General features: G+C 45.2%; 1 protein-coding gene across 1 annotated transcript; it reads right to left on the bottom strand.

Annotated features, from left to right (window-relative positions):
- Positions 1-1,184: 1,184 nt before the first annotated feature.
- Positions 1,185-17,247, bottom strand: LOC128221561 (thrombospondin-2-like). Its single transcript, XM_052930166.1, has 11 exons — positions 17,226-17,247; positions 16,580-16,606; positions 16,111-16,220; positions 15,723-15,791; positions 13,855-14,008; positions 12,181-12,348; positions 11,669-11,839; positions 10,824-10,994; positions 10,331-10,498; positions 10,036-10,164; positions 1,185-1,456 (listed from the first exon to the last, which is right to left on the bottom strand). The coding sequence occupies exons 1-11, from the start codon at positions 17,245-17,247 to the stop codon at positions 1,185-1,187; spliced, it is 1,461 nt and encodes a 486-aa protein (XP_052786126.1).
- Positions 17,248-18,938: the final 1,691 nt, after the last annotated feature.

The raw sequence follows: 18,938 nt of genomic DNA, 5'->3' as shown, positions 1-18,938 counted from the left end.
ATTTGTGATAATAAACAAAGACGGTCATTTAATCTAAGCTTCGTCGGACAAATGCGTCGCTATTTGCAGCAGCAGCAAACTTAACACACAAATGAGAAAACACGCCGAATACAAACAAGAGGTTTTGACGTATTTCTAAATCATACTTCGCAAGACTTTTTCTTATTCTTAAATAATCGTAACTTCAATAATCTTCTCTTTATTCAAACGACAAAAATGGCCAGATATTTTTTGTCGACTTGGTTCGAATTTTTAAAGTGCTCCAAGTCTTTTATTTAGCAAAAAACAATTATCTGGCATAAGGATACTTATTGTTGACGATTGTGATCGACAACGATTTTTTTTTATCGAAGTGAGGCTCGTATTCGTCGTCGTGGGAGTACTTTAAACATTTGCAATAATTGAAAACCCGTTAAATAGTTGCTGCTCCTGCTACGATTTTAAAACATCAGACGAGCGCTGCCGTTCAGACGGGACGTGTCTGCAGGTTTTCCCCCATTAGCCTGACTATCACTGTATACAATCGCTCTTGACTTTTTTCTCGTTTTTGATTGTACGAGGAAGATCGTCGTGCAAATACTTCACACTTCGGCATAACTCGAACACTGCATTTTTTTAACTTGAACCGCAGATTAGAACCACACATTAACTTTGTTGACACGCAAAAATGAGGACAATTTCACATAAAAATATGTATACCTTTGCAAGCGAGTTTGAATCGTCTCGAAATAATATTTTTACAAAAATATAGCATTAGTTCTCAGTGTGTGTGTGCGTGCGTGGATGCATGTGTGTTATAAAAATACATTTTATATAAGAATTTATAAGTCGCCGCGAGAGACGGTTCACCGGCTGCAATTCTCGAACCAAACATATGGACAGAGACCTTCGGATCATGGCAGTTGGGATATTAGTCGAGGAAGAACTAATCCTCGAAGACCTTGTTTTTGGCAATTCACAAAAAAACTACAATAATCCTACCTGAACATAATTATGAACCAATTGTGAATTGGTTTGGTTAAATATTCTTCAAAGTATTCCGAAAACATCCAGAACGTACATATTTTCAAAATATGCACATATTATTTATATATTTAAACAAATATCATAAAAGAAGTACTTTTGAACATAGACATTGAGAGATACAAATTGATAGAAAAGCAGTTTCCAAGAGAACTATTTAATCAATCTCTTTGTAACAATGCACCTGAGAACATAGCAGAAGCATTATGATCCACGTACTGCCATCCTCCACACGACAAGTCCACAACGTCACTCACGTTCAGATGAACGTACGTCGAAGCTGACGCCGATTTCCAGTTGCCGTCGTCACCTGACGTCAACGCAAAGACGACAATGTCGCTGTTTCGTCGAATGAAACATTGACTGGTTGAGTTGGAACTGATGAATGTAACGAAGAATTCGTAAACCCCGGAGACCGGCGCTACGAACTGACCTGTATGCGAGAAAAACCATGTTAAGTGTAGAATAGCATGAAACATGATAAATATGTTAGCTATATACAATACCATTACCAGTACCTAGCTTGAGCGGTGCGCAATACAGTATCAAGGTACTTTGCAAGGTCGGTACGCTATATAATGAGTTGTTTTAGCGGTGCGACATAACAGTACCTTCCTGGAGCGGTGCGCTATATGATTACCTTGCTTGAGAGGTGCGACATACAGTATCTTCCTGGAGCGGCGCGCTATATGATTACCTTGCTTGAGCGGTGCGACATACAGTACCTTCCTGGAGCGGCGCGCTATATGATTACCTTGCTTGAGAGGTGCGACATACAGTACCTTCCTGGAGCGGCGCGCTATATGATTACCTTGCTTGAGCGGTGCGACATACAGTACCTTCCTGGAGCGGCGCGCTATATGATTACCTTGCTTGAGCGGTGCGACATACAGTACCTTCCTGGAGCGGCGCGCTATATGGTTACCTTGCTTGAGCGGTGCGACATACAGTACCTTCCTGGAGCGGCGCGCTATATGGTTACCTTGCTTGAGCGGTGCGACATACAGTACCTTCCTGGAGCGGCGCGCTATATGGTTACCTTGCTTGAGCGGTGCGACATACAGTACCTTCCTGGAGCGGTGCGATATATGGTTACCTTGCTTGAGCGGTGCGACATACAGTACCTTCCTGGAGCGGTGCGCTATATGGTTACCTTGCTTGAGCGGTGCGACATACAGTACCTTCCTGGAGCGGTGCGCTATATGGTTACCTTGCTTGAGCGGTGCGACATACAGTACCTTCCTGGAGCGGCGCGCTATATGGTTACCTTGCTTGAGAGGTGCGACATACAGTACCTTCCTGGAGCGGCGCGCTATATGGTTACCTTGCTTGAGCGGTGCGACATACAGTACCTTCCTGGAGCGGCGCGCTATATGGTTACCTTGCTTGAGCGGTGCGACATACAGTACCTTCCTGGAGCGGCGCGCTATATGGTTACCTTGCTTGAGCGGTGCGACATACAGTACCTTCCTGGAGCGGCGCGCTATATGGTTACCTTGCTTGAGCGGTGCGACATACAGTACCTTCCTGGAGCGGCGCGCTATATGGTTACCTTGCTTGAGCGGTGCGACATACAGTACCTTCCTGGAGCGGCGCGCTATATGGTTACCTTGCTTGAGCGGTGCGACATACAGTACCTTCCTGGAGCGGCGCGCTATATGGTTACCTTGCTTGAGCGGTGCGACATACAGTACCTTCCTGGAGCGGCGCGCTATATGGTTACCTTGCTTGAGCGGTGCGACATACAGTACCTTCCTGGAGCGGCGCGCTATATGGTTACCTTGCTTGAGCGGTGCGACATACAGTACCTTCCTGGAGCGGCGCGCTATATGGTTACCTTGCTTGAGCGGTGCGACATACAGTACCTTCCTGGAGCGGCGCGCTATATGGTTACCTTGCTTGAGCGGTGCGACATACAGTACCTTCCTGGAGCGGCGCGCTATATGGTTACCTTGCTTGAGCGGTGCGACATACAGTACCTTCCTGGAGCGGCGCGCTATATGGTTACCTTGCTTGAGCGGTGCGACATACAGTACCTTCCTGGAGCGGCGCGCTATATGGTTACCTTGCTTGAGCGGTGCGACATACAGTACCTTCCTGGAGCGGCGCGCTATATGGTTACCTTGCTTGAGCGGTGCGACATACAGTACCTTCCTGGAGCGGCGCGCTATATGGTTAGCTTGCTTGAGCGGTGCGACATACAGTACCTTCCTGGAGCGGCGCGCTATATGGTTACCTTGCTTGAGCGGTGCGACATACAGTACCTTCCTGGAGCGGCGCGCTATATGATTACCTTGCTTGAGCGGTGCGACATACAGTACCTTCCTGGAGCGGCGCGCTATATGATTACCTTGCTTGAGCGGTGCGACATACAGTACCTTCCTGGAGCGGCGCGCTATATGATTACCTTGCTTGAGCGGTGCGACATACAGTACCTTCCTGGAGCGGCGCGCTATATGGTTACCTTGCTTGAGCGGTGCGACATACAGTACCTTCCTGGAGCGGCGCGCTATATGGTTACCTTGCTTGAGCGGTGCGACATACAGTACCTTCCTGGAGCGGCGCGCTATATGGTTACCTTGCTTGAGCGGTGCGACATACAGTACCTTCCTGGAGCGGCGCGCTATATGGTTACCTTGCTTGAGCGGTGCGACATACAGTACCTTCCTGGAGCGGCGCGCTATATGGTTACCTTGCTTGAGCGGTGCGACATACAGTACCTTCCTGGAGCGGCGCGCTATATGGTTACCTTGCTTGAGCGGTGCGACATACAGTACCTTCCTGGAGCGGCGCGCTATATGGTTACCTTGCTTGAGCGGTGCGACATACAGTACCTTCCTGGAGCGGCGCGCTATATGGTTACCTTGCTTGAGCGGTGCGACATACAGTACCTTCCTGGAGCGGCGCGCTATATGGTTACCTTGCTTGAGCGGTGCGACATACAGTACCTTCCTGGAGCGGCGCGCTATATGGTTACCTTGCTTGAGCGGTGCGACATACAGTACCTTCCTGGAGCGGCGCGCTATATGGTTACCTTGCTTGAGCGGTGCGACATACAGTACCTTCCTGGAGCGGCGCGCTATATGGTTACCTTGCTTGAGCGGTGCGACATACAGTACCTTCCTGGAGCGGCGCGCTATATGGTTACCTTGCTTGAGCGGTGCGACATACAGTACCTTCCTGGAGCGGCGCGCTATATGGTTACCTTGCTTGAGCGGTGCGACATACAGTACCTTCCTGGAGCGGCGCGCTATATGGTTACCTTGCTTGAGCGGTGCGACATACAGTACCTTCCTGGAGCGGCGCGCTATATGGTTACCTTGCTTGAGCGGTGCGACATACAGTACCTTCCTGGAGCGGCGCGCTATATGGTTACCTTGCTTGAGCGGTGCGACATACAGTACCTTCCTGGAGCGGCGCGCTATATGGTTACCTTGCTTGAGCGGTGCGACATACAGTACCTTCCTGGAGCGGCGCGCTATATGGTTAGCTTGCTTGAGCGGTGCGACATTCAGTACCTTCCTGGAGCGGCGCGCTATATGGTTACCTTGCTTGAGCGGTGCGACATACAGTACCTTCCTGGAGCGGCGCGCTATATGGTTAGCTTGCTTGAGCGGTGCGACATTCAGTACCTTCCTGGAGCGGCGCGCTATATGGTTACCTTGCTTGAGCGGTGCGACATACAGTACCTTCCTGGAGCGGCGCGCTATATGGTTAGCTTGCTTGAGCGGTGCGACATACAGTACCTTCCTGGAGCGGCGCGCTATATGATTACCTTGCTTGAGCGGTGCGACATACAGTACCTTCCTGGAGCGGCGCGCTATATGATTACCTTGCTTGAGCGGTGCGACATACAGTACCTTCCTGGAGCGGCGCGCTATATGATTACCTTGCTTGAGCGGTGCGACATACAGTACCTTCCTGGAGCGGCGCGCTATATGATTACCTTGCTTGAGCGGTGCGACATACAGTACCTTCCTGGAGCGGCGCGCTATATGATTACCTTGCTTGAGCGGTGCGACATACAGTACCTTCCTGGAGCGGCGCGCTATATGATTACCTTGCTTGAGCGGTGCGACATACAGTACCTTCCTGGAGCGGCGCGCTATATGATTACCTTGCTTGAGCGGTGCGACATACAGTACCTTCCTGGAGCGGCGCGCTATATGATTACCTTGCTTGAGCGGTGCGACATACAGTACCTTCCTGGAGCGGCGCGCTATATGATTACCTTGCTTGAGCGGTGCGACATACAGTACCTTCCTGGAGCGGCGCGCTATATGATTACCTTGCTTGAGCGGTGCGACATACAGTACCTTCCTGGAGCGGCGCGCTATATGATTACCTTGCTTGAGCGGTGCGACATACAGTACCTTCCTGGAGCGGCGCGCTATATGATTACCTTGCTTGAGCGGTGCGACATACAGTACCTTCCTGGAGCGGCGCGCTATATGATTACCTTGCTTGAGCGGTGCGACATACAGTACCTTCCTGGAGCGGCGCGCTATATGATTACCTTGCTTGAGCGGTGCGACATACAGTACCTTCCTGGAGCGGCGCGCTATATGATTACCTTGCTTGAGAGGTGCGACATACAGTACCTTCCTGGAGCGGCGCGCTATATGATTACCTTGCTTGAGCGGTGCGACATACAGTACCTTCCTGGAGCGGCGCGCTATATGATTACCTTGCTTGAGAGGTGCGACATACAGTACCTTCCTGGAGCGGCGCGCTATATGATTACCTTGCTTGAGAGGTGCGACATACAGTACCTTCCTGGAGCGGCGCGCTATATGATTACCTAGCTTGAGAGGTGCGACATACAGTACCTTCCTGGAGCGGCGCGCTATATGATTACCTTGCTTGAGCGGTGCGACATACAGTACCTTCCTGGAGCGGCGCGCTATATGATTACCTTGCTTGAGCGGTGCGACATACAGTACCTTCCTGGAGCGGCGCGCTATATGATTACCTTGCTTGAGCGGTGCGACATACAGTACCTTCCTGGAGCGGCGCGCTATATGATTACCTTGCTTGAGCGGTGCGACATACAGTACCTTCCTGGAGCGGCGCGCTATATGATTACCTTGCTTGAGCGGTGCGACATACAGTACCTTCCTGGAGCGGCGCGCTATATGATTACCTTGCTTGAGCGGTGCGACATACAGTACCTTCCTGGAGCGGCGCGCTATATGATTACCTTGCTTGAGCGGTGCGACATACAGTACCTTCCTGGAGCGGCGCGCTATATGATTACCTTGCTTGAGCGGTGCGACATACAGTACCTTCCTGGAGCGGCGCGCTATATGATTACCTTGCTTTGCGGTGCGACATACAGTACCTTCCTGGAGCGGCGCGCTATATGATTACCTTGCTTGAGCGGTGCGACATACAGTACCTTCCTGGAGCGGCGCGCTATATGATTACCTTGCTTGAGCGGTGCGACATACAGTACCTTCCTGGAGCGGCGCGCTATATGATTACCTTGCTTGAGCGGTGCGACATACAGTACCTTCCTGGAGCGGCGCGCTATATGATTACCTTGCTTGAGAGGTGCGACATACAGTACCTTCCTGGAGCGGCGCGCTATATGATTACCTTGCTTGAGCGGTGCGACATACAGTACCTTCCTGGAGCGGCGCGCTATATGATTACCTTGCTTGAGCGGTGCGACATACAGTACCTTCCTGGAGCGGCGCGCTATATGATTACCTTGCTTGAGCGGTGCGACATACAGTACCTTCCTGGAGCGGCGCGCTATATGATTACCTTGCTTGAGCGGTGCGACATACAGTACCTTCCTGGAGCGGCGCGCTATATGATTACCTTGCTTGAGCGGTGCGACATACAGTACCTTCCTGGAGCGGCGCGCTATATGATTACCTTGCTTGAGAGGTGCGACATACAGTACCTTCCTGGAGCGGCGCGCTATATGATTACCTAGCTTGAGAGGTGCGACATACAGTACCTTCCTGGAGCGGCGCGCTATATGATTACCTAGCTTGAGAGGTGCGACATACAGTACCTTCCTGGAGCGGCGCGCTATATGATTACCTTGCTTGAGAGGTGCGACATACAGTACCTTCCTGGAGCGGCGCGCTATATGATTACCTTGCTTGAGCGGTGCGACATACAGTACCTTCCTGGAGCGGCGCGCTATATGATTACCTTGCTTGAGCGGTGCGACATACAGTACCTTCCTGGAGCGGCGCGCTATATGATTACCTTGCTTGAGCGGTGCGACATACAGTACCTTCCTGGAGCGGCGCGCTATATGATTACCTTGCTTGAGCGGTGCGACATACAGTACCTTCCTGGAGCGGCGCGCTATATGATTACCTAGCTTGAGCGGTGCGACATACAGTACCTTCCTGGAGCGGCGCGCTATATGATTACCTTGCTTGAGCGGTGCGACATACAGTACCTTCCTGGAGCGGCGCGCTATATGATTACCTTGCTTGAGCGGTGCGACATACAGTACCTTCCTGGAGCGGCGCGCTATATGATTACCTTGCTTGAGAGGTGCGACATACAGTACCTTCCTGGAGCGGCGCGCTATATGATTACCTTGCTTGAGCGGTGCGACATACAGTACCTTCCTGGAGCGGCGCGCTATATGATTACCTTGCTTGAGCGGTGCGACATACAGTACCTTCCTGGAGCGGCGCGCTATATGATTACCTAGCTTGAGAGGTGCGACATACAGTACCTTCCTGGAGCGGCGCGCTATATGATTACCTAGCTTGAGAGGTGCGACATACAGTACCTTCCTGGAGCGGCGCGCTATATGATTACCTAGCTTGAGAGGTGCGACATACAGTACCTTCCTGGAGCGGCGCGCTATATGATTACCTAGCTTGAGAGGTGCGACATACAGTACCTTCCTGGAGCGGCGCGCTATATGATTACCTAGCTTGAGAGGTGCGACATACAGTACCTTCCTGGAGCGGCGCGCTATATGATTACCTAGCTTGAGAGGTGCGACATACAGTACCTTCCTGGAGCGGTGCGCTATATGATTACCTAGCTTGAGAGGTGCGACATACAGTACCTTCCTGGAGCGGCGCGCTATATGATTACCTTGCTTGAGAGGTGCGACATACAGTACCTTCCTGGAGCGGCGCGCTATATGATTACCTTGCTTGAGCGGTGCGACATACAGTACCTTCCTGGAGCGGCGCGCTATATGATTACCTTGCTTGAGCGGTGCGACATACAGTACCTTCCTGGAGCGGCGCGCTATATGATTACCTTGCTTGAGCGGTGCGACATACAGTACCTTCCTGGAGCGGCGCGCTATATGATTACCTTGCTTGAGCGGTGCGACATACAGTACCTTCCTGGAGCGGCGCGCTATATGATTACCTTGCTTGAGCGGTGCGACATACAGTACCTTCCTGGAGCGGCGCGCTATATGATTACCTTGCTTGAGCGGTGCGACATACAGTACCTTCCTGGAGCGGCGCGCTATATGATTACCTTGCTTGAGCGGTGCGACATACAGTACCTTCCTGGAGCGGCGCGCTATATGATTACCTTGCTTGAGCGGTGCGACATACAGTACCTTCCTGGAGCGGCGCGCTATATGATTACCTTGCTTGAGCGGTGCGACATACAGTACCTTCCTGGAGCGGCGCGCTATATGATTACCTTGCTTGAGCGGTGCGACATACAGTACCTTCCTGGAGCGGCGCGCTATATGATTACCTTGCTTGAGCGGTGCGACATACAGTACCTTCCTGGAGCGGCGCGCTATATGATTACCTTGCTTGAGCGGTGCGACATACAGTACCTTCCTGGAGCGGTGCGCTATATGATTACCTTGCTTGAGCGGTGCGACATACAGTACCTTCCTGGAGCGGTGCGCTATATGATTACCTTGCTTGAGCGGTGCGACATACAGTACCTTCCTGGAGCGGTGCGCTATATGATTACCTTGCTTGAGCGGTGCGACATACAGTACCTTCCTGGAGCGGTGCGCTATATGATTACCTTGCTTGAGCGGTGCGACATACAGTACCTTCCTGGAGCGGTGCGCTATATGATTACCTTGCTTGAGCGGTGCGACATACAGTACCTTCCTGGAGCGGTGCGCTATATGATTACCTTGCTTGAGCGGTGCGACATACAGTACCTTCCTGGAGCGGTGCGCTATATGATTACCTTGCTTGAGCGGTGCGACATACAGTACCTTCCTGGAGCGGTGCGCTATATGATTACCTTGCTTGAGCGGTGCGACATACAGTACCTTCCTGGAGCGGTGCGCTATATGATTACCTTGCTTGAGCGGTGCGACATACAGTACCTTCCTGGAGCGGTGCGCTATATGATTACCTTGCTTGAGCGGTGCGACATACAGTACCTTCCTGGAGCGGTGCGCTATATGATTACCTTGCTTGAGCGGTGCGACATACAGTACCTTCCTGGACCGGTGCGCTATATGATTACCTTGCTTGAGCGGTGCGACATACAGTACCTTCCTGGACCGGTGCGCTATATGATTATCTTGCTTGAGCGGTGCGACATACAGTACCTTCCTGGACCGGCGCGCTATATGATTACCTTGCTTGAGCGGTGCGACATACAGTACCTTCCTGGACCGGCGCGCTATATGATTACCTTGCTTGAGCGGTGCGACATACAGTACCTTCCTGGACCGGCGCGCTATATGATTACCTTGCTTGAGCGGTGCGACATACAGTACCTTCCTGGAGCGGCGCGCTATATGATTACCTTGCTTGAGCGGTGCGACATACAGTACCTTCCTGGAGCGGCGCGCTATATGATTACCTTGCTTGAGCGGTGCGACATACAGTACCTGCGACATACAGTATCTTCCTGGAGCGGCGCGCTATGTGATTACCTTGCTTGAGCGGTGCAATACCTTCGTTTGCGCCGTACGTATTCTCAGACCCACACCATACTGTTCTTATGCTTTCATCACGCTGTACAGAATATATACTTCAGCGCTACGTTATACTTTATCACTAATTTTCTAACATTATGCAGTACCTCTGGCAGGATGGTAGGCATGTCCATCATTGACCATGACCTTAGTAAACACCGGGTAGTGGCCTAAGATCATGCTCCCGTCTGGCGTGTTGACGGCAAAAAATATCTTCTGATTATTCCCTGAAGGACCTACAAATGTTCGAAATTCTACAATAGAATCAGTAGAATGTTGTCTAATGAAATAGTGTACACGTAAAATTATCCAAGGATGACAATTTAAAGTTAAATTGAACGTGAAACAATTAATTGATCAAATGCAATAACTGACTCGTCTTATGATTTTTTTTATTCGTACCCTGACATGTTGTCGCCCCACAGGACTCGTATTCGCGGTTATCTCCTTTGCACGGCTTTCCCAGGAACGAAGCCGGAGGGTTGTCGCACGTCCTATTTCTTGACCTCAGTCCACCATTGCACGTGAGAGAGCACGCGCCCCAACCACTCCACGCTGTCCAACCTCCGTCTGAAATCAATATTTAACAGTGTGTATACATGTGCGAAACTCTTTGCAATAATATGAAAACGATATGAAGTGATTGAAGAAAGTAGTTCATATATATTTTTTGATATGCCTCAATTGATTGAGATAGGAGAATTGCACAGTAAACACCTCAATATTTTTAATTAACGTATCACATAGAAACAATAATACCCACACAACCCGTTCGTTGACATATTGTTAATCCAATATATCGCCAGAGCAGTGACTCATACAACGATTGTGTTATCGTTAACAATATCGTGTATTAGACACCCATTTTATATGGTAGAAAATGTTATTTTATTACCTACACATCCTGGTCTTTGACAAATCTGATATTCCACGCTATTGCCAAAACAATGATCTCCTCCATAGGTCGGATACGGTTTGTTACAGTCACGTGTCCTGGTGGTCAGTCCAATACCACATGACGCACTACATGACGCCCAGGTGTACCACGTGGACCAATCACCCGCCACTGTAAGTAAGTTTAGGATAGATCTCGAGTAGCCGTTTGATATGGAATTCATCCATACCAAACGGCTACTCGTGATCTATCCGACTTAGACAACAGAAAGTGTATTGCTTGTTTCTCAGTCCGATACCATACATTTGTATGAGAAAAATGTCAGGAAAGCACAGGAAACAAACATTTCTGTAGTATTAAGAACGTCCTTGTAACATAAGTAGGTGCACGATTTGCACGAGATTTACCAGTTGAAATATCCGACAGAAAAACAGTTGTGTGTGAGATTTACCAATCACTTTTACAGACCTATGATTGGCCGGCTTGAGGTAGCTGTTGTCTAACAGTTTAACTAACATAGCGAGTAATAAACATTATTGCAGTCTCGTGTCCTCGTGTCCATTGCAACACAGCATGACGCGCTATCATAAATATGTTTTACCCGTGGTTTAAGTATACATAGAAGTTACACAATCGCGTAAGTGTACATGTGTGTTTTCTGTACGTGTCTATATTTCGCACGCGTCGAAGGACACACAGGAACTTCACAAAGTCAATGGATGATTCCCGGCTGGTCACGAATATAATCATCCCGATAACATACTGTCCATTTTGTAATTAGTCTGGTGAAAACATAAAAGTATTACTTCTCTGGCTGTACTTGAGTAAATATTACTACAACTCACCTGGACAAGGTTGTCCTACACACGCCCTGAAGTCATGTTTGTCCCCGAGACAGTCCGCACCGCCTTGTTGGGGCGGCGGGTTCGTGCATGTTCTGATTCGTACCTGCCTACTTTGCCCACAGGTCTGTTCGCACTGCGACCATTCGCTCCATTCCGACCATGCACCATCAACTATAATTTATTGATGAAATCAGCTTTAGTATCTTGGAAATGATTTTCTATAATAGGATTTCCGAAGATTAGCAGAATGTATTGGTAAGATAAAGGCCTCTTTCACCGTTTCACAGATTCAATGGTAAATAATAATTTTCAAATCCAGCTGATGTAGATAAGGACGCATCGCTTTCTCCTACGAACACACCATAAACGAACATATCTTAAAGATACTTATTATTCTACCACGATGGATATGTACACATATAAATATTGCACCTGCCAAACATTTGTCACAAACTCCTGAGATGTTTCCAGTTCAATTTGGCGTTCAGAATATGTAAACAAACCCTCCCTACCAAGAAAACACAGTCCGCAGTATCGTTTACACACGGTTTTGGCATGCGCCACATCTTTACAGATGTCAAAGGTGGCGCCAATCAGTTCACAGTTATATTCAGGGTTGTTTTCACAGTGCTCTGGAAGATCTAAAGTCGTGGTCTGTTGGGGTGTTGTCGTTGTTATTACTGAAATGAAACAAGTGAAGGTTAGTGTGCTTTATACTTACTTTAAACCACATATAACAATCGTGGTCATGTGATGTTGGATAAAGCAGTGGAGCAGGAGGACGCCCACATATCCAGCTATGCGACCATGGACTATCGGTTGCCATGGTGAGATGCTAGCTTCCATTTTACTATGCCTACTGGACAACCAAGTGTAGGTTGGGAAGTAAAACATTTTCCCGCCATTGTGCGGTTGCCTGATTTGGATGCCAACGCTCATCTACTGTATTTCGATAGAAAAAGGTACTCATGGTGTTTTAAAGGTACTCGCTCATGTTTTTAAACCAAACGAAAGTTACCCCGGTAATACGTCTGAAAACACTGACTTTATCATTATTTTATTCCATGATATCAAAACTGCTGGAAAATACAGAAATAGTATTAAAAAGTATTTTGGATTTAGTGGGCTGCGAAACAAGGCCGGTAGACCCAAGAACAATTTTAGAAAATCGACGCCTGAACTACCGGGATTTTAACAAAGGTGGTTGATATTTTGATCAGTACACAATACATTGATAACATTACGCGATAATGTTTGTCAACCAATAGCTTATTAACAAAGCTGTTATGAAGTGATTAATATCGTTGTTAACGCTAATGAAATTGGGGTCTAGTTTACACACCTTATGATTTGCCACCTTTTTTTCGTCATCAAAAACAGTGTATTTTACAAAAACATGAGCGAGGCACTTTAAAAGCTAAAAATGCGCTTGACTAGCTGTACATGTTCGTATCGTGTCTGGTAGTGACCTAGGTTAAAGTTTTGGGTCACCGACGGCGCTGAAAACGACAGTGACGTCAAATTATGAAAATACCACGATTTTGTTTTTCGTATCTAACCATATTCGAACATCTTTCCGCCACGATGGCGTTCCTTTAGATTGTCATTATGCTGTTTGAGGAAACACGAGCAGGGTTGCCCATCTAAACTTAAAAATAAATCACAAACGTTAATTTCCTAAATACTCTTTCCATAGATCACTTATTGCCTTTTTCATACGGCAATAAAAGCCTAGCTAAGATACAAGTAGTCTTGTTGCAATAAATAAATTACAATCGTGAACTTATATTAAAAATAGCTGTGCCTATATATTTGTTGCTTGGTTATGGACGTCTATATTAAGCATAAATTATGTTTAATATATCTGAGATTTAAATATTTTTACCTTCGAAAGCAAAAGTGGTAAAAGCATAGCAACAGATACAATGAACTTCAAAGGGCCCTTTTTAATAATTGAGATCGTTATTAAAATTAACATTGTACTCGTATTATTTTTTATGTATTTTTTATCAGAAATAAAAAAAATATTTAACCATCGAAAGTAAGTAAAATAGAGCAACGGATGTTTACCAGCAATACATAAATAAATAACAGCTAATGCTTAATAGCTGGTGAATACCGATTTAAACTTTACATTTTACGGTCTGACTAAGTGGCATATATGCTTTTGTGTATAAACGTCTTACCGTTGGCGTTTTCGCAAGCGTGCCGATTGCAATAGTTGGCTTCGCAGCATTCGTTACAGATATTCTGATTGGTCGATGCCCGTTTGTTCATTGCGTCATATCCTGTCACGTGATCAGTGTCTCGACCAATGATCGTCTGGGGACTGGGACATTGCTTTGAACAACATTGTAATGTGTAAAATCATCAACGCCGCAAAAATAAACCTATTGAGGAATGAACAGGTTTTAAAAATATGCTGCTGTAAGCATGTTTTATTAATTCTCTCAGGGATAAGGTTAGTACATATGTATGTTTACTGATTAACAAATGCATTTTACTGCGCCTGATTTCAATCTGAAAACTGAGGACCATGAAGTGATTCCCTGATATGTTTTGCACTCAATCTAAATAATTGAACGCATCACTGTGTCTGGCTCAAGGCATGAATTCCACCATTTATTTGATTTGATTTGCAAGAAGTTCTATTTTTCCAGTATGTACAATAACATTTGGAATGCGAGACTGCAGTTTATTGTTCGTCACATGTTTATGTTAAAGAAGTAATATTTCTTTCCAGTTTGTCTGCGGTTGTGTGTACAAGGTTGTATGTCTAAGATGTGTCTTTCAGATCGTTTATGTAAGTTCAGTTGTCTGAGATTGTTCGCAAAAGTTTTTTTGTCTACGGTTCTATGTCTAAGGTAGTAATTCTAAGATTGTTTTTGTCTGAGGTTGTTTGTCTAAGGTTGTTTGTATAAGGAAACTTCTTTTCTAAGACCGTGTATCAAAGGTTGTTTGTCTACGTTTATTTTTCTAGGGTTGTGTGTCTAAGGTTGTCTGTCTACGACTATTTTTCTAGGGTTGTGTATCTAAGGTTGTTTGTCTAAGGCTATTTGTCTAAGGTTGTGTGTCTAAGGTTGTTTGTCTACGACTATGTTTCTAGGGTTGTGTATCTAAGGTTGTTTGTCTAAGGCTATTTGTCTAAGGTTGTGTGTCTAAGGTTGTTTGTCTACGACTATGTTTCTAGGGTTGTGTGTCTAAGGTTGTTTGTCTACGACTAATTTTCTAGGGTTGTGTGTCTAAGGTTGTTTGTCTAAGGCTATTTGTCTAAGGTTTGGTGTCTAATGTTGTTTGTCAACGGCTATTTTTCTAGGGTTGTGTGGCTAAGGTTGTTTGTCTGAGGCTATTTTTCTAGGGTTGTGTGTCTAAGGTTGTTTGTCTGAGGCTATTTTTCTAGGGTTGTGTGTCTAAGGTTGTTTGTCTGATGCTATTTTTCTAGGGTTGTGTGGCTAAGGTTGTTTGTCTAAGGTTATTTTTCTAGGGTTGTGTGTCTAAGGTTGTTTGTCTACGACTATATTTCTAAGGTTGTTTGTCTAAGGCTATTTGTCTAAGGTTTGGTGTCTAAAGTTGTTTGTCTACGGCTATTTTTCTAGGGTTGTGTGGCTAAGGTTGTTTGTCTGAGGCTTTTTTTCTAGGGTTGTGTGTCTAAGGTTGTTTGTCTGAGGCTATTTTTCTAGGGTTGTGTGTCTAAGGTTGTTTGTCTAAGGCTATTTGTCGAAGGTTGGATGTCTCAAGTTGTTTGTCTAAGGCTATTTTTCTAGGGTTGTGTGGCTAAGGTTGTTTGTCTCAGTGTGTTAGTAGTTTTATCTGTGGTTTGTTTTGTCTAAGCTAGCTTGTTAAAGTTTGTTTGTCTAAGGTTGTTTGTCTGACCATTGTTTGTCTACGGTTGTAGGTCGAAGGTTTAACGGTTTACAGTTTTGACTGAACAACAATATTCTATAGTTTAAAGTTACATTTCTGTTATAAGGTCATCGTAATATAAGATTGATAACGAGGCGTTCAATTTATTAGCTGTCAAAAGAATTCGGCGTTAAACAACGATATAGCTTACAGAGCTTTCTTTGCAGCCCATGGAATACAACAACGATCCTCCGCTGTTTTCAACACTCGTGTAACAACTCTGAAATAACATTAATGAACACATGTACATACTGTAGCATTTTAGTAAATATAACGCCAATCGGTTTTAAGCATGAACAATTTGAAAACTAAATGGTGATATTGACTTCTGAACGGACGGCGTGTACTTTGTTGATCATTTTAATTGATATAATGCTAATAGCAGGATATCACGCGCCAAACGATTTGTCGTAGGTTGTTTGTTGAGTTTGTGTTTACATTGCGCTTTGTTTAAGTAAGTACATGTACTCTTAACGGAAATGGCTTAAACCATAACAGTCACGGTTACGTGGTCAACCGATTGCTTAAAAAGGCTTTACCTTTTCTGTCGAGCACGTTATGACCACGTGACAATCTGTGACGTTGGTGGCACGTGCGCACGAGAAACATTCTAGTGACTGTGACGTCTCGAGGAAGCACCTGCATTGTCCTGAAGGGAAGATGGTTAAATCATTAAATAGTGGGGAGGGGTATGGTGGTGGTAGGTGTGTGCGGGGGGGGGGGGGGGGGGGTGAGCGATATCCATACAGAAGAAGAAAACATACGGGAAATATGAAAATGGTGATACAAAATATGTAATAACTCAAAGAGAACAATGACTCCGTGTTATATGGTGTGACTAAAGCGTTATTTTTATATATGGGAATTTACTTCCAGCACTGGTAACGTAATATCATAAATAAATGAGTTTAAATTTTTGATTGAATATCGTAAAGCTCTTACGCTGCTGACTTATTCATCTCTTAAGACTTACAATTATTTCAATATTAGAGCTGTATTTCGACTTACCAAACAAAAGAATAAGCAGGAAAACAGCTGAAACAAGAAGAGTATTTAAAACAGCCATCATATCAAAGAGGGTTTAATTAACTCAAAAACACAATTATATCAGAGTTATTAAAACTGATGTTGATTGCAATCGCAGTATAGACTCATTAAACAGTGTAATCGTATATAGCGGAGCAAACACCATCGTTGTTCATTTTTTGTCGAAATAGGACATATCGCAACAACTTAGCGCAAATGTAGAACTTTTCCATATGTGTATCCATGTTACATTTCAAAATCTTGAGTAGTTTTGAAATTATGCATGTGTATTGATTTTGGAACAGCAAATCGACGCCGTAGACGTGGACGCCAATGACGACAACGACACCAAGGCTATGAAATTATACCGGCATGCTTTTCCTAAAACCATACGACCTTACAATCATTGAAACAAACATGTACATTTCAATCATTAACCTTAACATAGGCGACCTTATCTATATTATCGGCACTTCCGTCTCCGTAAAATTCTGTTGTTTAACTAATATTTATCCAAATTATTATTGCTAACAAAATGTTTAAACGCAAAATCGAGATATACGCATGTTGTATTGTTAACTATGATGTGTTAACTCATATATCTGTCCCTTAACAACACTCGTCTTACCATAATGAAACGTTTTCCTCATTCTTGTTTGCTTGAGATTACCTCTGACACACCTTTGACAGTCAACACGCCAAAATCATAGGAAGGCCAAACCAACCTAAATCTTCATTTACCTTATTATTGTTCTGGTGTTATAACTAGTTTAATTTTAATTATTATTAATTTGTGAATTAAAATAAACGAACGCTACCCCTTCAAGCATCATCTTTCTGTGACAAGCCTACCTTTCAGCCTTATTTATGTTTTATAGCTTTAGTACCTCTATTCAATTAAAGTGTTCTTTACACGAGCGTGTTTATTAAGCTGACTATACACGAGTTCATTTATTAAGCTGACCTTCCCCTTTCGGTAGTCTTATTCATGGGCGTGTTTAGAGGTACCCGGTACTCAAGAATGTGGTATGGATCGAACAGAACCTGAAGAAGTACGCGTTTCACAAGAATGAGTTTCACCCTTAAATATCGTACTTTTTTATTTGTTTTATTGAAGAATTTCTTTGCTTTGTTCCTGCCAAAGTGAATGGAAAGTGCTTAGATATTGTCAATAGTGCATTATGTTACAAGGCATTAAAATGAAACGTTTGTTCTTGACTCGTGGGACCATAAACATGGCCGAACGATATTTTTAACACGGCCACGAAAAGGGCATACTTGTGTTCCACTTGTCAGTCTTATCAGAATGTACTTGATTGCACTGGTAACACAACAGTTGGGCTACACACAACTAATTTAATGCATGCATATAGTTGTCCATCGTTTTCCTTTTGGATCTGGACGCAATCTGGACTCATTCGGCATGAAACAGCAATGGCATATACATATATTTTCAGATCATACCCGTTCCACAGGACACCGTCCGAACACCTTTCAGACAATACAAGATATTGTCACGATTTCGATCAGATACAGCAGAATCTGTCACGACATAGTCACGATTGTAACCCGAACAGACAAAATCGGCTGGGTTTCCCGAATGTTACGGGACGCACCTCACTATCGGTGATGCCTGGGCGACCTATCTGGTCGATGTCCGATCCTTAGGGCGAACGTATACGACTGCGTTCCGACCATGAAAGGACAATCCAGATCATTAAGGATAGTACTTTTTCACATTTCGTGTCGTAGCGCTGTCTGATCGCAAACGGGAACCATACTCGGCTATTTGTGACGTTGGAAAGTTCAGATCAATATCATATGAATGCACTGAGAATTGATTGTGGACGTTGAAATGAAAAACATAAATCAGCAATTGAAATCCAATCACCATAATTGAATATTGATATTTCTATTGTTCTGTTTTTGTTGGACCGATGGTACGCCATATGCATTCAAAAGAAATATTCAATTACGTGAAACAGTAAACCAATGCGATCGAATACAAATAACCAAACGTTACGATGGAAAGTGTTTAAAAGACGACAGAAATGTACTTCATCATTTCCATTTTCTGCATATACCGTCAAACGTATCTAGCATTGTCCAGAGGGAGCGATCATAGCAAAAAGGGAAATTAAGACATATGTATCTATCAATTCCCAAAGGGAGCGACCATAACTAAACGGGAAAAAGACATATTTTTATACCTTTTTCCCACAGAGAGCGACCATAACTAAACGGGAAAAAGACATATTTTTATACCTTTTTCCCCACAGAGAGCGACCATAACTTAAAGGGGAAAAAGACATATGTATCTATCATTTCCCGCAGTGAGCGA

This window comes from Mya arenaria, chromosome 16 (genome assembly GCF_026914265.1).
Source record: "Mya arenaria isolate MELC-2E11 chromosome 16, ASM2691426v1".
Lineage (NCBI taxonomy): Eukaryota > Metazoa > Mollusca > Bivalvia > Myida > Myidae > Mya > Mya arenaria.
The sequence above is the reverse complement of the archived record's forward strand: the minus strand, read 5'-3'. Positions and strand labels throughout refer to the sequence as shown.